The 27,759-nt window shown below is 39.1% G+C and overlaps 1 protein-coding gene across 4 annotated transcripts in view; it reads left to right on the top strand.

Moving 5' to 3' along the window:
* fgf14 (fibroblast growth factor 14) overlaps window positions 1–27,759 on the top strand; it is a 138,086-nt gene that overhangs the window by 60,629 nt on the left and 49,698 nt on the right. For 2 of the 4 annotated variants that reach the window (XM_086051480.1, XM_086051482.1), the window contains exons 1-3: window positions 15,579–16,212; window positions 23,746–23,856; window positions 25,482–25,585. In XM_086051480.1, the coding sequence (XP_085907606.1) occupies window positions 16,020–16,212; window positions 23,746–23,856; window positions 25,482–25,585 (408 nt within the window). In that variant the 5' untranslated portion in view covers window positions 15,579–16,019. Of the gene's footprint in view, window positions 1–15,578; window positions 16,213–23,745; window positions 23,857–25,481; window positions 25,586–27,759 lie in introns of those variants that run through there. The other 2 variants (XM_086051483.1, XM_086051481.1) reach the window with 1 other exon arrangement.

Raw genomic sequence — 27,759 nt, 5'->3', positions numbered from 1 at the left:
ACTACTGTTTAAGTTTGTCATTCTTCTGGTCAAATGGTGCTTGTAAAAATAACATGTTTATTGTTAATTGCCATGGGTGTGCGGCGCACAACACAACACAATTCAGGCATATAAACTGGTACATCAATTCACGAACACCTTAGATGTCATGAAAATCATACAACTCCCTCCAAAAAGCCTTACAAATTTTAGGCAAAAAATGACCTGCACCACAGTTGACCTCTTTTTATGAACTTTGCACATTTATTAGGCTCTTCTTTGATTTGTGCCGTGAATTTGAGTCCATCTGTTTGTGATGTTTGTTACACACGTAGTGAGGATGTCGACCACCTTCTTAGCTTTTCCTACTTACTGCTGGCCATCGTGTGAATCTTTGCAATGCTCAAATATACAAATATATATACATCTTATTTAACATTCACGCATTTACATTGTTGACTTTACCCACAGTATTCATCACTATTAAGAACAACATACAGAATGAATATGCCGGATTTAAGGGTTCACATTCAGGTCCATACTGAGTCAATGTACAAAAGTTACTGTTTATTAGATGGGACTAAGTAATGAAATAGTTAATTAATTAGTTTGCACAACCATATGTGTGTGTGTGTGAGAGAGAGATTTCTGAGGAGGTAGTCTGATGTGGCCAGTTCAAAAAGCTCTACCAAGCTTCTTTCTTGATTAGTTTATATTTTGTGTGTTTGCGAGTGTGTGTGTTTGCGTGCGTCTGCGTGTGTGGTGAAGTGATGAATAGATGGATCATGTTCCGGCTTAACGCTTGTGTTGCAGTCACACATTTGCAGCAGCTTATGCAGCCCTTATTTTCTCCATTTCTTATGGCTTAACCTGCTACCTCCCCCCCCAACCCTCATTAGCATATTATGAAACTCACCAACAGTCATGGCCTTCAACTGCATCAATCATCGATTAATATTAATGATTTTTTTCATGCCCTAGTGGGCTAAAATTTTGCCTCCATGCAAATTCCACACACATACTGTATGTAGTTGTCATTTCCAACTAATTGATATTCTCCCGCAATGCTCCAGGCTTCCCAAAGGAATGCCAAATCGCTGACGACGCTAGCTGTTCCTCTTCCACTGTTGCATCCTTAAAAATAGGATGTCGGCAGTATGGATATGTGATTAGAATGCGGATGAAGTTATTCCACGAGATATTATTGATACCCACCAGATATGTGTGTGTGTGTGTGTGTGTGTGTGTGTGTGTGTGTGTGTGTGTATATATATATATATATATATATATATATATATATATATATATATATATATATATAGTAGACCTCTGATTTGTTGAATTACAAGGTTTTTTTAGAATGTGTCTTACTCATTTTGTGAGCCATTCTCAAAACTGTTAAGGGCTGTTTCACTGAATAGGCGCTATTTGTGTACCCAGAAAAAAAAATAGTTCTTAAAACCCTTTCCATTATCCATCCATCCATCCATTATCTGTACCGCTTCTCCTCACAAGGGTCGCGGGGCGTGCTGGAGCCTATCCCAGCTGTCTTTGGGCAGTAGGCGGGGGACACCCTGAACTGGTTGCCAGCCAATCGCAGGGCACACAGAGACAAACATCCGCACTCACAATCACACCTAGGGCCAATTTAGAGTATCCAATCAACTTACCATGCATGTTTTTGGAATGTGGGAGGAAACCGGAGTGCCCGGAGAAAACCCACGCAGGCACGGGGAGAACATGCAAACCCACGAACCCACGACCTCTGAACTGTGAGGCGGACGTGCTAACCAGTCGACCACCGTGCCGCCCTTTCCATTATCATTTCCTAAATTATGTTGTTTATTTTAAAATTATATAGTTTTTGTTGGATTACTGTAATGTGTGTTTTGCTAACATGCTATTCGCATGAATACCATGCTGTATACCAGAACAGAAAGCCAGAATGTTGAGGAAGTGTTGTATGATGTGATTACAGCGTACATAATGTGAATGAGGTAAAAGTTCACATGTCCCCTTCAAATATCAAAGAATGGATCAACATAATTGCACGGATTCCCCTTTTTTTCTGGTGATGTCACAAATTTGTCACTTGTTACATGGCAGAATTCATAGCGCACAGTTATTTGTGCCCCATTTTTTGAATGGCAATAGGGTGTGAAAGTGTAAGAACATGAAGTCAGACATGTTTTTGTGGCTAGCAGTTGCTAAGTGAGAAAAACAAAACGTGCCACTGCCACTAATGCCCACTAGGCTGCTTGAATGACAAACTAAGTAGTATTGTACTTCACTGTTGATACATTACTGTGGGGAACATCATTACCTTAAGAACACGCCCTAATAAAATGACTTGAAAAAAAAAATAATAATAATAAATAAATAAATACATTTTAAAAATTGGGTGAACTCAAAATTTCAAGGCAACACGCTTCGATAAAATCTTAAATTAGGCAATTCAACAAAATATTCAAAGTTTTGCGGTTGTGAAAATTGGCTTTCCGGCATTTTACAACAAGGAAATAAGACTTTACAAAACTAAATTTCCCTTGTATGGTCCCCAAATTAAAGATATTGGTGAATACAAGTTACAAAATTGTATTGGAGAAAACAAATTGCTTGCTTTGTTGTGCTAACATTGTTGCCAAAAATGTAAACAATTTACATTTTACAGTTGTTCCAATTTAAATGATCGTTTTAGAACAAACAAATACAAGTTGTGTTTTTTACAGTGGATCCACACTGAAAAAAAATGATGGCTGAATTTACTCAAATATATTTCGTTACGTGGTTGCACATTATCATATAATCTGGATCCAGATAAATTTTTAAGTAGTCTACTTAAAAAATTGGATTCAGATGATTATATTTTGCGGAACCACTTGAACAAAAAAAAGGGAGTAAATGATGTACAACATTTTTTTCAGTCGACTTGCTGTTTCCGTGCTTGGGCCACAGCCATGTCTAAAATATATGTAAATATTGATATTGTTTTGGCTCCATCTTGCGGCACCTTGGTGACAAAGAACTATGTTGAAATGAGAGCTGGATCTTCATTTATTCAGGCCATAGCTGTGTTTAAAAGGGAAAAAAAAGTGATTTGCCGCCATTTTGTGGCACCTTACGTTTTTGGGGGGCGCTTCAAAATTGCTCACTGGATTTTTGCGATTTATAGAAAGGCTTGACCACTATCCCCAGTGAAAAGCAGGGGAAACTGTAATTCGAAATCTGTATTAGACTGCACATTGCACAAGTTTGTTTGTTTACAGGAATCACTGCTCTGTAAAAAAAAACAAAAAAACATATATATTTTATATATATATATATATATATATATATATATATATATATATATATATATATATATATATATATATATATATATATATATATATATGTATATAAAATTATCATTTGGAAAGAAATCTCGAGCATTTCTTTTTCACTTTTCTTGTCCACCATTCTCGTCCAAAGCAATAGCAATCAGGTCATTGTGTTGTCATCACAGGATGCTCCCAGGGTAACCAATCATCTTTCCCCAAAAGCTTTCTCACTGGTTCTTTCCCTCACAGGGGCAAGCAAGCAATCATAGCAATGTAAGTATTAATGAGGTAATGCAAGTGGCAAGTGGGCTATTTTTGAGTGGCACTTGCTGTGTTTCATTAGTGTCCTGTCGGAGGGCTCCACGCCGCAGGCTAGGCTTTAATCTTATGCTGTTGGGGGGGGCTATGGGTAGTGGGGAGGGTTCTTGGGCAGTGCTCCATCATCCTCTCGAGAGGGAGACAAATTGTAATGTGGCTCGAGATAGTCTCCCAAAGGCACATTTGAGTGCCTGGCAGCCATTATGGGCTGTTCATTTCAATGATTTTATGACACACGCTCACCAGATGATGAACCGGCGAGTTAAAGGTTTGTGGTCAGGGTCACCATGTCCGCCGCCCTCTCTGGAACGTTCCCTGGTACAGTAAATTATAGGAGGACACCGTTGGCTGCCAGCGTGTTCCTAAGTGAATTTCGTTGGAAATCCTACAAAACAGGCAACGTTTGAACTGAACAGTTTTCCAGTCATGTGAACATCATTCAAACATCATTTAGGTACATTTGAAACCCATGACACAAAGTTGAATGTGACACAAAAGTTTCTTGAATGATATTTATATCACTTGAAATTTCTCATTTTGACACCTTACAAGAACAAACATATTTTTATTGAGATTTTATGTGATTGAACAGCACAAAGTAGTACATAATTGATGAAATGAAACATAGTTTTAGAAAAAATGTAAGCAACCAAAAATTTAAAAGCGCAATGATGTTCATCTTGTCTTCTTATTAAAGTAGGTTTAAGGTTTCTTTTTTTTCAGACAATGGTCTTCTTATTCCAGTGAAGAGAAAACTCTTCACCGGGTGGAGGAAACCTTCAAAATAAGGCTCCCTCAATAAATTCAAACGATGGATCAAGGTGGCAGTTGAAATAAGGAGGCGTGGAGATGGCACCCTCATCAGGGATGAAGGGGCCTACATGCTCCCACACACCCGGGACACCATCCTTAACGACGGCGGGGTGTTGGAGCGTAGTCTTGATCGAGTCCCGGGAGCCTTATTTTGAAGGTTTCCCCGACCCGGTCAGCTGTTTTTAGACATGCCACAAGGAAGCAGTGACAGCTCTGAGGAAGGCTGACGTGACGGCAAAACTGGTAAGGTAAGAGAGTTTTCTCTTCACTGGAATATAAAGACAATTGTCTGGAAAAAACAAAAAGACACCTTGAAGCAACTATAAATGTAAACATTTTGGTGAGGATGTTTGTATTCAGGCCCCTGCGTCAAAGTTAGCTGCAATTACAATTGCAAGTCTTTTTTTTTTGGAGGCGGCGGGTGGTCTCTCTCTAACAGCTTTGCACATTGAAACGCTTAGATTTTTGCCCATTCTTCTTTGCAAAATCCGATTGACATCTCTGAAAAGCAATTTTCAAGCCTTGCCAAGATGCCCAATGGGATTTAGGTCTGGACTTTGACTGAGCCATTCTAACATCCACAAGTGTGTGCTATTGTTTTCCTTTTTTTTTTTTTTTTTTTTTTTCACAAATTATTGCCCAATCTCTAAGTGATGAAAATGTCTTACTCTTTTTGATTATGCCATTTTTTGGGTCTCCTGAAAAGTGATGATTTTGGAGAATGGCAGCGATGCATGTATGCCGTAAGTGTAATTGTTAGCCACTGTAAACCACTAAAACAAAACAGTGAATCTTAACTTTGATTAAAAAAAAAAATACTTTGATTTATTTTTGTATGACAGTTAAGACAGTGTCAACATCAATCTGTTAACTTTTTTTAACCGTCCATACAGTCATACAAGCATTTAACGTAAGTTAACTGTTGTGAATCATGAAAAACAACAACACTCAACTAGAATGATGGTGAGACATGTTATGTTACAGCTTATGCGTTTCCATCCATTCATTATCCAATCCGCTTATTCTCACAAGGGTTGCGGGTGTGCTAGAGCCTATCCCAGCTGTCATCGGACAGTAGGCGGGGGACACCCTGAATTGGTTGCCAGCCAATCGCAGGGCACACAGAGACAAAAAAACAGCCACACTCACAATTTAGGGGCAATTTAGAGTGTTCAATTAACCTACCAAGCATTCTTTTTAGAATGTGGGAGGAAACCGGAGAATCCAGAGAAAACCCACACAGGCACGGGGAGAACATGCAAACTCCACACAGGAAGACTGGAGCCGGGATCGAACCCATGACCTCTGAACTGTGAGGCGGGCATGCTAACCAGTCGACCCCGTGTGTATTTATTTTATTAAAAACCCCACCTCATGCTTTTCATTTTTAATATTTTTATTATAGAAGCATAGAATCACATTAAAATGGAAACATAAAACACTGTTGTTGTTTTTTTGACGTTGACCATTTTTTACTCTAAAAAGTCAATCTCAAGCTCACCTGTTTTCTGAAGCTAAGCCTTGATTGGTTGTTACCTGAGCCCCTGAGCAACTGTGATGTCATTTTCACACGAGTCGACAGCAAGTGACAAAATGGCCGCCCCGAGATGGACGGAAACAGGTGGAGTTTACTACTTAGCTCAAAGTCCACAAACACAATATTAATCAGTTTCGACTAGTGGGGGCTGCATATTATTGGAAAGACATTTTTAGGATTGACTTCCCATTTAACTTTGATACACACACAGACTTTGATCGCATATCTTCCTCTGTATATTCCTTTTTCTTTCTTAAACTCTCGCTTAAGATCAGAGTTAATACATCAAATGAAGTCAAATGTATTATGTTGTGTAGTTCAGGCATCCCTTGCTTGTATTGAGCAGTGATGAAGGAACGCGGCCTGAAGGTGGAGCAGCGAGAATCTTCATCAGTTGGCCTGTTTATCCGCATTGTGTCGGCTGACATTTTGTTGTGGCGTCGCTGCAGGACATTGAACTTGCGCTAATGTCATTTCCTCAGAGCAGATTGGATTAGAACATTTGGTCCTGATGAGACGGGCCTACGGCCGATTCTCTTGCATCTATGTTTTTTTTTTTTTCACATACTGTTCATTTTCCATACTGCATAGTAATTTTCCCCAGGGCCATGAATATACTCACAATAATTGTGTATATAAAATTAAGAATGACAGATCTTTTTTAAACGTATAAATAGCTTGTCTGACATTAATAAATGGATGATTAATTCTTAATAAATATTTCAAGCAAAAGGGAGAGAGATTTTTATTTGTGACATTGCAGGTACTTGTTTTTTCAGGTGCAGACCTCAAGACGCCTTCTGACTTCTGCATGGCTTCTCTTCCTTATGTTTAGCATATACGGTCAATTTTGGAATTTTACTCCTGCATTGTTTGGAGATTCACCCATGTCATCAAAGAGCAACAGGTGCATGCTTCCAAGATGCAGATGTGGTGGAAACATAGACAGTTTTCGGGACTGTCTGGAGCTCTCGCTTCCCCAAAAAATACACTCATATACGACATGTATAGATTCACAGTTTTAAGATTCCTACCATTACGGCCATTTGCCTTGAATTTAAATGCACTCAAAGTTGTCATTTAGTGGCTTATAACTGGTCATAAATTGCAACCCAAGTGTCAAAATATACATATGTGTATTTTTATGTGACTAAACAATAAGATTGCACATGTATTTGCTGCAGTTTGTAAGCAATTGAACACAAACTGCTCGGGGGGGGTCACCTGTCAAGTTATCTGTAACCATGTTAGCCTCGAATAGAGGCAGTATAAATGCTGGCATTGGGGATCGGGAGGGAAGGCTTTCGGCTAATGCAAGCTTTGGAATGGGACCGACATGGAGGCTCGCGCATTTACATGCAGGAGGAAAAAAAATGTAGGTACGTGTGTGGTCGATATCTTGATGGCTTTTTTTTTTTTTTTTCTGACAGGCTTTAGGTGGCACTCGAACATTCATCTATCTCAATGCTACTTGTGTGTGTTGCCTTGGTGTGTGTGGAAGTAGGAAAATGTGTCTTTTCTGTTGTGTTGGAACATCACAGAAAATGGAAATGAAGAATTAATACATAACTAATCCTTAAGATTGGATTTGATCACTATATCGCATGCATGTTTGTTTTCTGTTTGCATTGTAATGTTGACTTTTTAGTTTTTAATAATTTCAGAACACCTTTATAGTCATTGAGTTTTAAATACAGCTAGGGAGCTAACAGCCACAGGTTAATTCTATGTAGCACATACTGCATGTCCTAATTGAAGCCCGCCACGCCCTCTTGGAACATAAATGATGTTGGGGCATATTTAATCATTTGGGGGCCCAAGGTAAAGAAGAGAGAAGAGAGGAGGACCATTTGAATGATCATGATAAAGTATTTAGATGCGCTTTTAAGGTAGCAAATTAAGACTAAAGAAATAATGATTGCTCTACATTTCAGAAAACAATGAATCCATTTTTCTGAGAGGGAGCCCCTGCAAATATCAGGCCCCCAGGCAATTGAATATTGGTAAATCTGCCCCTGATTATGTGATACATTATGGATTGCATTGCAGTGACACAACAAACAGTAGCGTTTTCATCATCGACAATTGCCTAATATGGATTTTCAAGTTTCTGATGCAAGTTTTAGTTGTGCATATGGCAGTTATGCCCACTAGTCCTTTTGAATTGCTAACAAAGGGCTGACACTGCAGGAACAGGAAGTCATACGATGTTAGGCCAAATTCAAAAACCGTAGTCATTTGTGTCCTTTAGGCTGATGAAAGAATTTCCATTTCCCAGTTTTGCACTCTGGGCTGTTTGAATTGTAAAATAGGAATTTACGGTGCAGGGGCAAGAAGTCAGACATTTTTGCTTGGCATAATTCGTGAAACATTGTTATTTCTATCCCGTGGGCCAGTCAAATGTTTTTAAAAAAGGCACAAGCTAGAGCAGGGATGGGCAACTTCATTGCTGGAGGGGAGCTCATCAGTGCGACTGGGTGGCAATACAGGACCGCACAATTCCTACCCAGATGTATGACAAAAAAGCTATTTTAAATATTGACAAAATACATGCATATGTGCAAAATATGTGCTGATAACGCACTTTTCAACCCTAACCGAGCAACTGTTTGAGGGTCATTCCATGCCAAATCACCCTCACCAAAAAATCTAAAAGTATTAACCAAGAAAGTTTTGATTTGAATTAAACTTGTTGTACTTGTTGAAAGTGATTGTACAACACAAAATCTCAATAGTATATTCAACTTTCAATGAATATACAATTGATATCTTAGAGTATTGATATTTGTAGTCCTTATTGCTCCTCAATAATAACATTTGCATCTCTCAAACTTTTATTTGTTTTAGAGAACTTGTAAGGGATTACATTTCATGAAAAATTTTGTCAACCCAAACATTTTTTTTCAAGAATATGTTCAATGTAGGCCCACTAGTTGAAACAAAGCATTCTGATCCGTTTGTGGAATAAGAGTTAATCCACCTGTTTTAGGCCATCTCAGGGAGCGGCCATTTTGTCACTTCTGTCAACTGAAAATGACATCGCAGTTGCTCAGGGCTCAGGTAAGGACCAATCACAGCTCACCTGTTTTCTGGAGCTGAGCCATAATTGGTCGTTATCTGAGCCCTGAGCAACTTCAATGTCATGTTCAGTCGACAGAAGTGACAAAATGGCCACCCCCAGAGAGGGCTAAAAATGGGTGGATTTTGCTGCTTTACTCATATTTCAAAAACGCAATATTCATCAGAATGTCTTCAGAAAGTGTTTCAATGAGGGAGCCTCCATAGAACATATTCTTGAAAAAAATATTTTTGGATTGATTTCTACTTTAAGGGTATGTAATCCACAAGGTTAGGTCAGATTATAGGTCAAATTAGTAAAATATACAGAAACAGCAAATGATTGAAGATTTGGGTTCCTTGTTGAATTCTCTTACTAACAATACCTGTTTTGAGAAGATTGACCCAATAGCTTCTGAGATATAGAGGTTCAGAGGAAGGTGGCCACAGCCCTTTTTGCAGAAAATGCCAAAATTCGGTAACCTCCGAACCCCTGCTCTGATTGATCAAGAATTTGAGATTTAGTGTTGTCATTAGCAACAATTACAGCAAATTTTATTAAAATCAAAATCGACTCGATTAAACCCACTCGCTGATTTGACATGGAATGACCCTTGAAGCAAACAACAACATAACCACATACCTTATTATCTGTTTCCAGTGCAAAGGGCTTTCTTGCATGAAAAATATCATTTAAAGATGGCATAAAACTGCTGAAAAAGAAACTAACATGAAGTTCAACAACCCAATATAAAATAAATAAATAAATAAAATCACTCAAAATGTTAATATTACTGAGGTCGTGTGTTTGTCCTGCATTTAATTTCACCCCCCCACCCCAAAAGATTACGAGGCCACTCACATCGTAGTATTGGGCAGTAAGACCCACTGTATGCGCAACTAAGACATGTTTGCCATCCAGTCGCCACTGGTGATATTACAACTTGAACCTACAGTCAACGCCGGCATATTTGCCGTTTGGCACACGTGGCTTTGCATATTCAATCCATCCATCCATTATCGATACCGCTTATCCTCACAAGGGTCGCGGGGCATGCTGGAGCCTATCCCAGCTGTCTTCGGGCAGTAGGCGGGGGACACCCTGAACTGGTTGCCAGCCAATCGCAGGGCACAAAGAGACAAACATCCGCACTCACAATCACACCAGGATCGAACCCACGACCTCTGAACTGTGAGGCGGACGTGCTAACCAGTCGACCACTGTATATTCAATATTTTTTCATATTTTGATTTTTTTCCCCCAAAATATTTTGAGCACTGAAAAAAAGTGCTGAATTTACTTAATTTTATATCTTCAAGTGGCTGCATGAACTCAAATCATTTCAATCCAGTAGGCCCACCTCAAACAATTTCAATAAGTAGATGTTTAATCGATTTCAAAAATGTATCTGAATCCAGATGTTTTTGTTTTGTGACGCAAATGACGATATCAAATAGGGTAAATTTAACCAATATTTCTCTCAGTGTGGAAACCATTCATAGTTTCAAGGCGTTTTTTGAGTAATTATTTTGGTTTAAAAAAAAAACGTTTTGTTTTGAAAATTATCTAAGGGGCCATTCAGAGTGTGGTTGCGTGTGGCCCATGGGCCGCCAGTTGCCCATCCCTGTGCTAGACGTAGAAGTCATGTCAGCCACGCCCACAAGGCTATTTGAATAGGCAACTAGAGTGCAACCATAGAGGAATAGGAAATCAGACATTGGGTTTGGGGTGGTCAGTTGTTGCCTGGTGGATTTCATGGAGGTCCCAAACCCACTTGGGTCTTTGAGGGCAGGGGTGTCAATCTTATCTTTGTTATGGTTATGGTTTCCCTCAAAGCTGTTTTGACTGCAAAACCATATAAATGTATTGCGTCATTACAATATTGCATGCATATAGGCACACACATGAAAATGATTGGAATGCATGCAAATTGTCCATTTTTGTGTGGATTCCGCACCTGAGGTGGTATGGCTGGCCTATAGGCCTCGGGTTTGATACCCATGTTTTAAGGCGTGCATGTTCAGTAATGGCATTCTTCAATTGCTGTCTGTTCTCCTTTGGGTTAAAAGCTGAGTTGAAATATCATTTCTGTCAGTCCGTGTCATGAGAGGTCAGTCTTCCGCTTGATTGGCTGCACGTACCTCTCGCTCCTCTTCCCCTTAGCCGCACTGAGGCAAGCAGAGCACTCTGTCCCTCTATGATTAGACGAGTAGATCGTCCACACAGTGCCTCTGTCACGGTCTGACAGTGTCCGCTGCTGGTCACAGCCTTTTACTGCATCCTTCGGTCAGTGCAGTGTCCCAATCACTGCATGTGTATAGTGGAGAACACATTGGTGTTCACTTGTGGAAAGCGGTCTATATGAGTCTATTGGTGTGAATATTAATTCCCTTAGCAGCTACGTTCATCTTGATGTAATTTCTTTCCCCCAAATCCCATGTATCTCAGGGAGGGAACGCGATGTTTTCCCTAATGAGAATGGATGTTTTTGACTGAATGTGCAGATGCTCATCCATCAGCTCTCGCCATCCAGTAATAGTACAGCTGGATTCAACAGGTGCATGTGGAGACCCCCGGGACAGCCCCCTTCCTCTGCCTTTGTAGCCTAGAGCTTTTAATTACAGACACAAACAGCAGATGGCTCTCTCGAGTTTTAATTTGGATGCCTGTGATTTGCTGGCATGCTGTTATTTCCCCTGCCAGTATATGTGTGATGATGATGATAATATACAGTTTCTAGATATGTATGGATAGAGACATAGAGATAGAAATATAGAAATACATATACTGTAGATATGTAGATATGCAGTAGATATAGAGATACAGCTATACAGTACAGGGTTATATATATAAAATATATATATATATATATATATATATATATATATATATATATATATATATATATATATATATATATATATATATATATATATATATATTCAAGTGTGTGTGTATTTGGGAGAGAGAGAAAGAGAGAGAGAAAAAAAAGGGCTAGCAAGCAATGGTCAGTAAATAAGTAAATCTAAATTGGTGTTGCTGTCCATGGTCCTGAAAACACATTTTAAATAGAGATAGATAGGCTTTTTGTATAGATGGACCGAAGGACATAACTGCAAGGCTACAACAGTGTCCCCCTCTGGGCGTCCTCTGTTTGTTTATGATGCGTCGTAAACGTTCGTAGAAATTGGTATGGTACAATAGATGTGCTGCAATGCAAGTTCACTTGCACCAGATGTCATCGTTGATACAGATGTAACTATATTATTACTATTACCCTTACATAATATGAAACTACCATAAATCTACATTTTATGTATTAGTGCATTGTATACATTAAATACAATACAATTTCATTTGTATAGTGCATTTCACAACAGCTCGAGCTGTAACAAAGCACTTTACGTACAAACAACAAAATAGTCATAATACAACAAATGAAATCAAAAAATGAACATAAAACATTATATACAATAGACACCAGAAAAGAGTAGAACATTTCCGGTCTCAGGTCGGATCAAAAGCCAGAGAATAGAAGTGTGCCTTCAACCGGGTTTTAAAAGGGGACAGAGAGCGGTCTTGCCTACCATCCAATGGGAGGTCATTCCAAAGGGAAGGACCAGCAGCTGAAAAGGCTCGATCCCCTCTGAGGCTCCGCTTGGTCCTCGGCACCTCGAGCAGCACCTGGTCCGCAGACCTGAGGCTGCGGGAAGGTGCGTAGGAGTGGAGGAGCTCAGAGAGGTACGCCGGGGCCAGGCCATTTAATAACTAATAGACAAATAGGAGAATATTCAATTGAACCCTAAAATGCATTGGGAGCCAGTGAAGGGAGGCCAAGATTGGTGTTATATGCTCGATCTTCTGAGCTGGACTTTACAACAGCGCTGATTTGCTGGTCAATCAGGGGGCCCAGGTCAACAAGGTGGGATGTAGAAGAGCCACTGGGAACGAACACCATATCTTCTGTTTTATTTTCATTGAAATTTAAAAAATTCAGTGACATCCAGGCTTTGATGTCCTCTAGGCAGGATAAAAATGGTGTTATGGGAAAAAATGTCATTTTTGCTCAGCGGGACATAGCTTTGACAGTCGTCTGCATAGCAGTGGAAGGAAATATCATGTTTCAAAAGGATGGAACCCAGGGGCAGCAAATACAAAGAGAAAAACAATGGCCGCAAAATACTTAAAACACTTTAAAGCATAAGTAATCGCAATTACAGTTAAAAATACAGTCAAACTAAAAGTGTGTTTGATTCAAATTCTCAGTAATAAGAAAGAAGTTTGTAATTGTATTGTCTAGTGTTGTTTATCATAATTTAATATAAAATATTTGATATAAAATATTGTTCTTGATAGTTACTTTAAAAAAAGTGATGTATTTCTCCATGCTAAATGACTGAATACTACTACTACTACTACTACTACTACTACTACTACTACTACTACTACTACTACTACTAATAATAATAATAATAATAATAATGATAATAATTATCAGGGGTCTGGCATCTTCCCACAAATTTGTACATTGCAAACAGCTTTGTGCCTTTTCTAACTCGGGCACACAGGAGAATATGGCCCTCTATGAGTAAACTGAGTTGCAAGCTTGGTCACGGAACAAATTAAACTCAAGAATCCAGGTATCACTGTAATAAGATTGAGAAATAAAATAATAAAATGAATTTGTTACAAAATGCATACATAAATACAGCTACAGTATGTACTAAATTACCGTATTGGCCCGCATATAAAACAGCCCTGATTATAAGACAACCCCCTCTTTTTCAAGACTCAAGTTTGAAAAAAGTTTTTTTAGACACCAAATTAATTTTTAGACAGAAAATACTTACAGTAAATCTGACACAAATGATTATAAATATAAGAATATAAGACTACCCCCACTTTTTCAGTCTTATTTCAATGCAAAAAACACCGTCTTATATTCGGGCCGATACGGTAAATGTAATACATTAAACTAATTACTAAACACCATTGTGAGTGTGACAGTCTCCAGACACCATGTCAGGTATCTTCAAAGTGGTAGAAGTGGCATGGTAATAGTAGTAGTAAGTGGAAATAGTACTAGTAGAGCATTTCTCAACTAATTGACAATTCCTGTATGTCTATGTACCCCAAAAATACTTAGTAAAGAATAAATATTTGTTAACTTTTACTCATCCATGAATATATCGGAAGCGTCTATTGGCGAGTCCACACTTGTTAGTGTTATTTCTAAAAAATGAAATAACATGAAAAAGTGATGGTTTTGGGGGTATGAAGATTCAGAAATATATACTGTATATATTTGCAACTTTTAGTCTAGAGTTGATTCATACCTGTCAACCTCAGCCAATTGCTCCCCTTATTAATTATTGCAATTCCCCTTATTAAGCGATAATAAACCTTACAAACATAACGCGGCAACTATTTACTCACAGCAAGGCAGATTATGTAGAATAAGAACAAAGATAATTTGTGTAAACCAATTTACCAAATAAACAACACAAACAATTCTTTCAGCATCTTTCTTAGTTCTTTCCCCACTTGCAGTAAATTTAGTGTTGCTTATTATACGTAGCAGTGCAGGATTTCGCAGACTTCATCTCACAATTTTAACTGGTTGATTCTTCGATTATAACACAAACGGCTGACTTCGAAATACTGTATATAGAAACGGGTATAACTTGACGCGTGTGTGCATATCATGCTTTATGGTCAAGGCCGCAATACGCACGAAAAATAAATGCTCGATCGAGGATAACATTTGCTCGTGTACCACGACAATATTAGCAATCGACGATGACGTTGTCTGCTACCAGTGACCGAGGCTATCCGGATTAGAGCCAAAATGGGCTAGATGAGATCGGTCTAACAAAAAAAACAGTTTTTATTTATTTTTTTTCCCGTACAAAAATTTTTATACGGCGTACACAATTTGAAATGATCAAAAAACGTATACGGGGAAAACGTATAAATTGACAGGGATGTTGATTCTACAAGTGCAGCCACCATTAAATGTGTGATTATTGTATCAAGTCTCTAGCTCATTTATGTGAAATTGCAACTCCATCAAAATATCCCTTCTTTTAAAGCATATCCTAAGGGAGCGACTTGTTGATTGCACAGTGATGCTTACCGACTTCCGGTATAGCCTCTATCGTAATTAGTGCACTACCAGGGTTACATCCCAGAGTTTGTGCACACATTATGCCGGCTGCCACGCTGTGCACACGTCATCCGGAATCAGCTTGCGAACGGGTCATCTTTTATATTATTTGTCGTTGTATTTTTTTTTCATTATTGGAGGGTTACTTCTGTCGCATCGGAACTTCCCGCGAACACCTGGAATATCGCATTTACCGTGCAAGTTTTCGCGTATATTCGGACGTGTTGCTCCGGAACAAACTTCAATCCTCTGTTGCTCTTTGTGTGCACATGCGCGAGCGTCATTTAAACAGCGGCGTGAACGCGCGCGCTTGGCTGACAGGAGGAGGAGGAGGACGAGGACGAGGAGGAGGTGGTGGAGGAGGAGGAGGAGGGAGGACAAGCCCGGCTGGTGAAAAGGAGGGAAAAAAGGAGTGCATTTGCCTCTCAGCACGCTGCAAGCTGCAACTGGACCTTTCTTTTGTTTCCCTTTTTTTCTCTTTTTAGTATTAAAAAAAATGTGAATCGGAAGTATTCTGTTGGATAACCTCTCCGGGAGTGTGAGTCTATCCCGTCCCCCCCCCCCCCCTATTCTTTCATACGGAATTACGCACAATTTCCTGGATGATCTTCACAATTCATTTTTTATCATGTAGTGTTCGGACAGCAAGGAGAGTTGTTATTCTTCATAAATAATTAAGTGACATTTCACACCATAGTCGACCGCAGCGGACTGCTCGCGCCGCCACCATGCCGAGACCGTGACCTGGTGGCCGGGGAGGGGAGCCGTTTCGTGCGCACACCGCCGGTCCCGGAGCGCCTCCCGGCAAAGGGGTGATATTGGGCAGCCATGGCCGCTGCCATCGCGAGCGGGCTGATTCGGCAGAAGAGGCAGGCGCGGGAGCAGCATTTGGACCGACCCTCCACCAACCGGCGCCGGAGGAGCCCAAACAAGAACAAGGGGCTGTGCAACGGCAACCTGGTGGACATCTTTTCCAAAGTGCGCATCTTTGGCCTCAGGAAGCGCAGGCTACGGAGACAAGGTGCAAGTTTTGGCCATGCAGCCACTGGTTGAATGCCACTCCCTTTACAGGCTCCACATGTACACACTGATGCGTTTGGCGCGTGCGTAAAAGGTGATAAAACACCGAGCACGTTTGCCGCATGTGAAGAGCTGTCATGTCCTGTGTGGTCCACTCTGGACGGTATGGGTGGGAATGCAGAGTAACCATAGAGCTATATTGCAATATTTTCAGAATACTATCACAATTCTTTAATGTGCTGTATATTAAACGTGTATATACCGGTGAAATTGTCGATGCAATATCACAATGTCTTTGTTACTGTTGAGGTAAAGCCGAGTAGAACCATAACTGACCAAGTAAATGAAAAGCCTATTTGTCTAATTAACTGGGGAAAAGTATGTTATGAACACAACAACAACACAAAGTACAGTTAAGTCATATTTTTTATTATATATATATATATATATAATTTATTATTTATATTAAGTTATATTTACTTTGTTTTGCATTCTCAACCCATATCAATATCTGACTTAGCTCCTCAGTAAGAAATAATGCTACAGTATGTAATGTTAATATCGCCATATACTGCAATTAACAATATATATTGGTGGATAGTTTACATGGTGAAAGTGATACTTGGTGAACCCCCACACTTGCTGGACTTTGACCAAGAATTTCATGTTATTTATTTCAGCAAATCAGTGCCATAAAATAATTCTGTAGCTGCTTGAATTATGTTTCAAATTAGTAACAGTTTGAATCATTTTAAAATGAGTCATGTAATAAAGAACATATTCCACCCCTAACTGTTTTGGATTATTAGAGCGCTGGCATCGAGCCGGAACCAAGTATCCCAGTTTAGTAAATTTCATATTTTTTCACAAATCTATACAAATCCACACTTGGGTGTTATTTTGCCAAATTATTGGCCAGCCTAAAGTGTTGAAAATGGCTCGCTCTCTTTGACGATACAGTGTTAATGATTGAACAAAAATGATGTTTTTGGGGTCTCCTGAAAAATAATGTTTTTGGAGGTAGTATTCTGCCCGGTGCCAACAATATTCTGGTGTCGGACATATTTGTGGAACTTTGGCTATATTTATGGAGCATGAACATTATTGAGGAGTCCTAGCACTAGCATTTTTACCCGGGAAAAAAAAAAGCTTCTATTTTCTGTAGCTCCAGGGGAAAAATTGTCAAGTGATGTGTAGATCAACCAGTCTTATTTTTTTTCTGATAAAAAAATTCAAAATGTGGAATTTAATTCACTTCAGATAGATTGCATCATGTTTGGAACCTGTTGCGCCGGTCATGTATCGCAGCTCTGACTCATTTGAAGTGACCATTTCACAGTGCAAGCTGTTGTCATTGCAATGTTATGTGTCCTCCTGTTGGAATGGAGGAAGCCAGGGTTCAAATGTTGCCCTCACAGGCCCCAGGGGGATTAAATGGCTTTTCTCTGAGTGTATTATATGTGTCCATGTATGTGTGTGTGATGTCAGATCGGGGACCCATCTGGAGACGGGTCAGGGTGCTTCAAAATGGCAGATGCAGATCGGTGTGGTCCTCTGTCATCTCAGTGCAAAAGCCTCGCCCATCTAGACTGTGTGCGTGTGTGTGTGTGTGTGTTTGTGCATATACAGATGATGCACACATCTGCTGTTCGTTTTAAGGTTTGGCTCGAGACCACTACAATTGCCACGCACCAATCTAGTACTACAGTTTTCACTCAATTCTGAAATAGTAGTTGTTGTACCTTTATTTTATGCCCTAACTAGGTCTTGTAGGCACACTCTCACTCAGGAAATAATGTAAATACAAATAATCTATTCTACCGTTTAGCTGTGGCCATCATAAAAACTTGAACTGCATGTACAGTGTTTTAATAACACTTCAGCGCAACCACTGATAATAATACAACACGTTAACCTAAAGGCATCCTTGGGATATTATGTGCCATTAATTTTTCCATTTTCAATCCAACTAAAGTTTAATGTTAGTCTTTGCTATATTTGTGGAGTTTTGGCATCCATGTTGTCAGTATGTGTGTGAAAATCGGGATTTTGATGTGGATGCAAAGTAGTGACGTGCAAGTAATTAATTTTCACAATTTTTATGCAATTTATGACACATTTCTTGTAAGAAAACATTGGATCTGGAATGTACCACCAGTTTCCGATACATTGTATCAGATTATTGATGAGTCAAGCCTGATGTGTGGATTAGCACTATATAGATTAGCATTGGCATGACTCTTTCTTTTTTCCAAGGCAGAACATATTTAGTAGACATTAACAAAAACGGGTACACGTTTCTTGCATATACTTTAGAAACCTCAGTCCTGCTCCACTTCATTAATGACATTGGTAGATATTTATATTTTTTTTTCAAGCACATCTGATTTTGACAGCGGCTACGAGGCTAACGATCACACAGATTTTGGGGAAGGATTAACCACATGTAAATCTGATTACACTCACCACACGACAGTAATCCCACTGCTGTAATGATCTGGCTCAATTAAAACCATAGATTATTAGATTATGATACTTGGATAGGAGCATTAGATTAGCTTCTGTGCTGCACACTTCCTTCCTGGATAAAACAGCCGTGGTGTTCCAGATCTTGTTTACACCCGACATCAACTCATCGAAAGGCCGATAAGAATCCTATGCATTTTACTGGCTAGCTAACTCACAATGTCCGAGACAGTTGAGTTCAGTGGTCATGTCAGCGATTGATACATTATGCAAATTAACCAAAACAGGAGCACTATTGATTTTAAGGGATATCAGACTAAAGATAGCAGTGATCAAATTCTATATCACGGATGCAATATCTGATTGGTCTACGAACTGCAATTTCAAACGCACCTTCCTCGAAGGTTGATGGTTTATTGCCAAAGCGAGAACCTTATTAATTTGAATAGAAAACTTGCTCAAGATCAGATTCATATTGAAATAAATATCCCTTGTCATCACTTGACAAGACATCATTGTAAATGAACTTTCAGAGGTCAAGGGATTATAGTCCTTTGTCAAAGCAAGAACAACAGAAATCATACCCAAATATGGCTCCAGTTAGTTGATGAGCATTCTTTGTCAGAGCTCTACATACACTACCCTTCTTCAAACATTATGGCGTTATCAACAGGCCAGCCATAATTATTGATGGCCGTCTTTAAATGTGAGAAGAACTGGAATGAAGAGCTTCTATTTGTTTTACCAAATGTGAAACTTGGTCTCCTATAACCCCTATTATCTAACAAGATAATTGTGGCAAGTGAAAATGCTGAGTTGACAGTAACTGGGAAGTCACAGAGGCTGGTGAGCAAAAAGTTAATGTCAATCCCCGGTTTTAGTCATTGTTCACAAAAGAATGATGAAAAGCGCATTCGGTCCCCACAACACATAGAAACCAGAATTTGTCTATGTGTGTGTCTAGGTGAACTTGGCTCATCCGCCATGCTACAATACTGGCTTGTTCCCCAGGGAATGTCAGACAGTATGACACTCTCACACACACCCACACACACGCACACACACGGACAGCACGCACAAACACACACGCGCGCACAAACGCAACTTTTATTCAGTCTGCGTGTGTGCACACAGGAATCATCAAAAACAAATACGTAAACGTTCCACGCTTGTCTGTATGAAGACGTCCACAACTCAATCATTCATGATTAATATCGTTTGTTCATTTTGTCTTTAATAAAAAAAAAAAAAGAATGTCTAATTATCTGATGGGTACATAAGGACACACTGATTAAACTAATTTTGGATAAGAAAAAAAAGGTCAGACTTGACACATGCTGTGATAAATGACATGCTGATTTATTTTCAATTCATGGAGGTACCCTTTCTTCTATCGTTTATTATAAAGGACAAAGAGCGGTTGAAACATTGTAAAACTTTTGCCAAAAAAGTAATCCTCCCCTCTGCCAGGTTTTCTTTAATAGGTGTTTGTCTAATCTACTTGCACATTCACTCATAGTCTGTGAATCTTTGACCTTTTTTCCCCCAGAGCATATATGTGTTTCAGGATAGAGTGGAGGCGCTTACAACATATTATTCTAAAAACAATATTTAGCTTGATTTCTCTTTAAGAACCACGGCAACATTTTTATGTGCATCCATTATTCATGATATCTGTAATTTGGTCAGGAATTATGACACTCTATGTCAGGGGTGTCCAGCTCCGGTCCTCAAGGGCCGCTTTCCTGCCCGTTTTCCAATTCTCCTTGCGGCGACACACCTGATTTAAATGATCAGCTCATCAGCAATCGCTGAAGAAGCTTGATAACGATCATGATCTCTTGAAACAGGCAGGACACCGGCCCTTGAGGACCGCGTTTGGACACCCCTGCTATGTGTAAAGGTGGAGCTCTGTGTATGTCCACAGTGACTGAATGTGGTTCTTATCTGCTCCGGAGGGCGACCCCCGTTTAAGCACACAACTATGCACACAAGACCTTCCTTTTAAAAAGCATTCTGCAGTTGGCACAATGCATGAAGTAATTTCCCTGCACCACTTTAAGTGGTCGCTAACTCTCTTCTGACTTCATAACCTCAGCATTGTGTGCAAAATTGCCCCTTTTGGGCCGATTTTTCGTTCTGGTGACCACTTGGGGAAGCTGAGGGCTTTGGACATCACATTGGACCTTGTGTACTGAGGAATAGCATAAGGCTTAGAGTAGTGCAATACTACATGTACGAGCAATACTGTCTCTTGCATACAGGTTATATTGTTTTCTTGCTTCTTTTTGGGTAGGCACACATAACTACGTAAGCCATAGAATCTTGTGTGGGTATGAATAAATTGCTTGACCTTAGAAAAACAGTACTAGATTCAAATATGTGATGCCTTTTGTGTGAGAGGTCGCTTGGTTGGGTAGCTACAAGGTGAACCTCTGACGAGAAGCCTCTATGAAACGGCCAGCCCTGGTGTCCTAATCGACTGCAGGTGGAGGCTACACTGCATAGGCATGTCGAGGATAGTTGCGAGATTCATTTCAAATTGTTTCCCTATGGGGACCTAATTTTCCGTCCCCAGACTATAAGCGGGCTCCCTGAGTGATGGTGGAAACTTCAAGAGATCTGTCCCCAAATCATGATGAATACAAATACACACAAACACTGCTCCTGCACGCTACTTACTACCCATCATTACACACTATTTGATAGCAGCATAAAAGATGGCATGTTCTCAGTTATGTATCAATTAAGCAATATTCAGTATTGCATTTTGACTTTTTATTTTAGTGCTGCATATTGATTGTTTCATTTTTGTCTTTTATTCATTTGTATATTTTTACCCTATTTTATTTGATTAATATTTCAGTTTTTCTAAGAGAATAAATAAATGTTTATCTTTAATGTTTTAGTTTATTCTTGCTTTATATTACTCATCAATTTTGTTTAATTTTAAAGTTGTTTCTTTCTGTCTATAATTAAATGTGTTTGTATTTGCTGTTATTGCAATTTCTAGTTTATTTTTCTTTTTTTGTTGTTTACATTTGTGTTTTTTCACTCTTGTATTTTTTTAGTGTTGCATTTTTTTTTACATGTAATTTATTAGCTTTCAGTGTTTTTCTTTGCACATATTAATGTTCATTCTAATCACGGGCATGATATTTGGATGGTTTCATTTGCTGCCTTTTCTTACATCCAGTGTGTTTTGTAGTCTTCTGTCCAGGTGTGCTTTGGGGAATATTTCACTGAGAATTTCACTGCAAGGGTGTGCGGCCAAGGTCACTGTCACCCCCCCACCCCCCCAAAGAAAGAAAAAAAAAATAGTACGCAGCATTCTGATTGGTTAATAACCCAACACAGTGTTTCATTAGAATGTTCACCATTTTTTTGTTTCTGATGCACACTTATTTATGCATTTAATATATCAGAGGTGGTGATGAAAGAGTGACTCATCTTTTTTTCTTATGTTATGTCTTGTGTATTTGGATTTTGTCGCCATGGGAACGGTTCTGATCCATCTCAGGGTGCGACAGGTTGCTTGTATCAGGCGTGTAGGCACCAGCGAGTAGCAGAAGGCTGCAACAGGCGCTCACTGATGTTCCCTGTCTCTTCATTTCTAAGATGGGTGCTTAGGATGCTACTGTTGCTGCTGCAGACCTTGATCACATGTTTTTTTTTCTATCTGGAAGATGGATATGGTGCCAGCACAGCGAGAAAGAAAATGAAAACAGACACTAAGATTTATATTTTCACAAGTTATCATTAAATTATTGCATTCTATATATTTTTTTGTTTATTTAACTTATTCAGTTCACACAGGTGAAATACATTTAATGCCTGTTTATCGCCTTCTGCCTGCAGCGTGGGTACCTTTCCACCGTCTGTCTATCTGGAAAAAATAGTAGTCGCCTATAGGCTGGTCCGCCTATGATTTTAAACAGGCTTCCGTTAGCGTTTCGGACTACCAATTTTGACAAAGTACCACATGCGCCCCCGCAATTCCCCCACGCTGAGCGATATTTGAAACGAAAGACTCATCATGGCATGGAAGCCTCACCGCGGCGGGACTAAATGCGTCTCCTTTTAGGACCCAGAAGCCTTGGCCGCGGTCAATGGGAAACGCAAACCTCTTCGGGCCATTGAAGCCTCACCGCGAAAATAGACGATGACATAGATGGAAAAAATGGGCTTCTGACTATTCTTAATCCATTTAGTTTTTTCAGATTCCATCGCTTATCGTCTCCAAAATGGCTGTCCGTCAAAGGCGGATAGATGGACCGCATACATACATACAAAATGTATATGAAAGTTCATCTTTGTTGGGTGCAAAATTACTGCTCGGTGTACTTTCAAATCTTATTTTCTGCGTGTTTTGGCTATCTTAACAAAAGATGTGCAGTATGACTGTGACAAGGTGTTATGGTATACAGTATATAGACCTCTACTTTCCTAAACATTACATTAAACAAACATTACAGATTTGCACATTCTACATTTTTGTGCTTGCTGAAAAGTGCCCCGGGCCCCTCTACCTACCTTATCTCCTCTCAAGGAAAGGTCTCCAGACTGTTCCAATGTCATCAGCCAACATATCACCACCAGAAAGTGCTTTGGGCTGTACAATGACAGTGGAAAATAGCATTTTTGTGTCCTCTGTGGCCATGTTCTATTTTTTTCTTTACACCCGACTTACACACCAGTACGTGGTGGTTCACCTCCTTTGTTGGCTGTCTGTGCAATAAGAGCAATGTTGATGCTGTATCACCCACCAGCTGCATGCATGAACACACCACCCCAAAAAATCCATACCCTCAAACAGTAGCTCCTAGCAATGTCTTTGAGTTGTATTAAATGTATTTCTTTAGCCAGACTCATGATCAATGTAAACGCCAGCCTGTACAGTGGATAGTGGTCATTGCCTCCTCTGGATGCAGTAGATAAAGATACCAGAGGGGGTGCTGTTTGGTTCACTATGGCAGTCAGGTCATCTCTGAGCCAACATTTGTCTGTGTGGAAACATGTCATGTACGTATAGTTTTACCTAATGTTTGCCTTTTTTCCCACCCTGCAGATCCCCAGCTCAAGGGTATAGTGACCAGGTTATATTGCAGACAGGGCTACTACTTGCAAATGAATCCCGATGGCTCTCTCGATGGCACCAAGGATGACAGCAGTAATTCCTGTGAGTAGTTGGTTCATTCTCTAGCTGTCCTAGTGTTCTTATACGGAGAAAAATGTTTCATTTTTTCCAATTTCTGGGAATGACAATTTTATAAATCACATAGGAAACACAAATCATTGATGATTTATTATACAGTATAACCAGACTCAAGCAGTTGAGGATCATGGCCGTCCCATTCAGAGTCTCGGTTCTGTTTAATGTATTTCTTCCCTCTGTCGCTATAGTTCTTGCTCATATGGTGTCATTTGGTTTTCTTGTGTGAGGAACTATGTTCTAGACTTGCTCCATATGTAAAGGGACTTGCGATAACCTCTGTTCTTACCAAGGTTATCATGGTTAATGTAAAATAAAGTAAAAACTACAACTGCAATTGAAAAAAAAAAAATTGATGAAATAAAACAAATACGAGAGTGCTTTCAAATAAAACTCCAACTAACTTAAAGTACATTTCTTGTTCAAAACATTAACTAAAACAATATATATTGATAGCGAACAGTGCTGGGCATTCCACCTATCCGACTGACCGGTCCGTCTATCCACCTATGACGGACGCCCATTTTGCTGGCAAATTCACAACTATCTGTGCGCCAGTAAAGAAAGAAAATCATATGCTAGTAGTGTTGCCACAGTTACCTTGAAAAAGTAACTTAGTTACTTTGCTGATTACTTGATGTCAACAGTAGCTAAGTTAGATTATAAGTTACTTATGTTTTTTACTTTCAACAGATGCCGACAACCTCCTGGTATTAATAGCTGATTATGGCACTGAAGCTTTAGGCTAGCTGCTTCATTTGTCTGGTAGCTGCTAACAAGTGACACTTCACATTAGAATGTCAGCCAGATGAGATGTGGCACATGTCAGTTCACATAGGTTAAAAAGGCCCAGCGGACAGTGACGAGGCAGGTTATTTTCATATCCTTAGAAATATGTTTTAAATCTTAAGAACAGAATGGAGTTTTACCACCATTTGTACATGTGCAGACACAGTGAATTGTAACCTTAAACGTTTAAAGTCTAAAAGGTAGGCTAAAGATTGCAATATACAAAAAACATTCAACAGTTATTGAATTCAATTCATTGTAATTGACATGATTAAAATTATAGTTTTAAAATAGTTCAAAAAAAAGGTTAATAAAAAAATGTTAACTATAGTTAATGTCAAAAACGTAAAAATAAAAACACAAACAAAAACAAAATGCAAAGGTGAGTTGTAAACGCAGATTTTATTTGAATGTGTACATTTAAAAAGATATTTTTAAAAAATGTATGTGAGATGACTTTTATGAGCAAAATCATATTTTTACGTTGTGTTATGTTACCACTTTGTGCATTTAAATGTACTGGATACTCACATCTAATGTTCTGTTTTCTCACACCAGAACAAGCATTAACAGGCTGGCACATGTCTTCTATTATAGCAACTACAGGACTATGATATCAACCATGCACCCATGATGGGCCCCAGACACACCATCAACCATTTCATTAGCAAACTCACCGGAGGTTCTTTGCAATTTGAGGCTACACTAGCTTAGCTTACAGACTCCGTCTGGAAGACGCAGTCATGTTTTTGCTCTCTTGACAATTGAGATTGAGATGTTAACAATGTTTGTTGATCTTTCAGCTTTGTTCAACCTCATTCCCGTGGGACTCCGAGTCGTCGCCATCCAGTCTGTGAAAACGGGCTTGTACATCGCCATGAACGGGGAGGGTCATCTCTACACATCAGTCAGTACATTCAAATTGTGTCCCATTGTTTCATACATATTTGTAGGACATTTTTAAAAATGGAAATCATGCATATTGCAAGCAAATTTGTGTGTCTTGCATGTAGACCTACAAAAAATCCTATACAATTTTTTGGAGCACTTCAAAACACCCAAATAACAATAATAATAATAACAATAATAATGATAATAATAATAATAATAATAATAATAATAATAATAATAATAATAATCCACTTTAGAAAGAAAAAAAACAATTAAAAACATATTTTCATTCAGTTATTATTGAATTGCATTTATTTTATCTTTACAGATCATAATTACCGGTAGTATAATAATAATAAAAATATTCCCTAAGGTTTTCAAGGTAGGTATCTCATGAAAATTTGACAAACCTATGCGTGGTGTGCTTTAAAACTATGATAATATCCATTAAAAATGTCAAACTGATGGAGTAGTTTGTGTATTTAAGGAATAAAAGAATAGAATAGAATCTCATTCATAAGCACTTTTCAAAGCACCCAAGCATTCCATTTTATATTTTTATGTAAGTACCAGTGAGAGGGGCAAAAATGACAACAATAAAATAAAGTGGAACCTTAGTTTGCTACTGACCCATTTTACGAACAATTAAGTTTATGAACACTTTTTTTCAAAGAAAAATTACCTCGGATCACACACTAATTTCGGTTTACGTCTTGGCATGACCATGGAAGGCTCAGAAATGTGTTGTTTCTCGCGCTTTATCAACATCATTGGCTAGATGCCTCAGCTGTCTTTGTTTTCTGACCTAAAATGACTGCCACAACCCACAATGCAATGTGAAAGCTGCACTGCATTGTGGAAAGTGATGCCCATTTTAGGGCTGGCAGTACACAGAGGGAACGTAAACATTACTGTAGAACACTACACCGTAGGGGTGTAACGATACATCTCGATTGTCTGCCCCACAATCTTGCTACATTGATAGGCACTGGACTGGACAATGCTGGCCACATCCACACAACATCATTTTTATTGATTGATTGAATGAAATAGTTTTATTCTCAAAATTCCCAATGACCTTTTATTTTTTTTCTTCAGTTTTGAGTGCGATTTTTCATAAACTTGTATTGTATATGTTTTTTGGTCGTTCACGTCATATCCACTCGGCGCCGCAGATTTAAGTCAAGCACGCATCACAGATTTCAGTGGAGCAACATAGATCATGGCAGAAAGGAAGGAGGAAAAAAAAAGATTCCAAATACTTTGGATTTTACAAGAAAGGAGATCGACTTGACAAGACGGTTGCCGAGTATAGCCTTTCCAAATGCCGAGTGAAATATAACGGGAACACAACTATTTGTCGATGCGTCTTCGATGGCATCACGAACAGCAACAATCCTGTCATGAGTCAACAGTGGCAGCAGGCATGCTAGGTAGTGGCACAGACCAAAAAGGTGTTGCTGCCTTATTTATTCTAAAACTGGATCATAAATCTCCTCCTGCTCAAAGAATTACTTATTATTGCAGAGCATGCAGAGAAGAGTCTTGCCGCCAGACCATATAGACCATCTGATATTTTTGAAAAGGCAGTGGTTATTTTGTTGTGACCGGCAACTTTCCTGCCAGCGTTATTTTGCCTTTAACGGCTCTGATTGGTCAATCACTGGAGTGAGGAATTCCTGGCCTGACGTGAATCTGCTATTTCCATTACAGTAGGTTGGCCGTGAATACGCTATTTCAGTGTGATGTGTTGGCTACTGTGGTTCAACTGGCTTCCAGATTTTCTGGCTCTCAATTCCATTGTGGGACCATCAGAGGTGCGCAATTTACAAAATGTTTACAAAATCATTCCTCAATGGCCTGGGAACTCGTCCGTCAATAGGTCATAATTTTTCCGAAACTGTAATCATCAGTCTGTCAGTCCGTCATGTTATTTTAACCGCGCTTCCGTCGTCACTTCCATCAGTAAACATCACCGGTCCGCCAGTCCATCTATGGTCAATCCGTAAAAAAAGAATGGGACAACAGATAAAAAATAAATCCAACAATCACAGCAGCAGGTTAATTTTATGTAAAATTATACTAGTTGAATACTCATATATATTGTTTTGTTCCACAAAAAGAGAATGTTGAATATTGTTCAGATATGTGAACCATTTTATCAAAAGGGTGTGTTTACATTGATGTTTT

Source organism: Filicampus tigris, chromosome 14 (genome assembly GCF_054856515.1).
Source record: "Filicampus tigris isolate MCC_2025a chromosome 14, RoL_Ftig_1.0, whole genome shotgun sequence".
Taxonomy (NCBI): domain Eukaryota; kingdom Metazoa; phylum Chordata; class Actinopteri; order Syngnathiformes; family Syngnathidae; genus Filicampus; species Filicampus tigris.
Note: the sequence above shows the minus strand (reverse complement) of the source record. Positions and strands in the feature narration are given on the sequence as shown.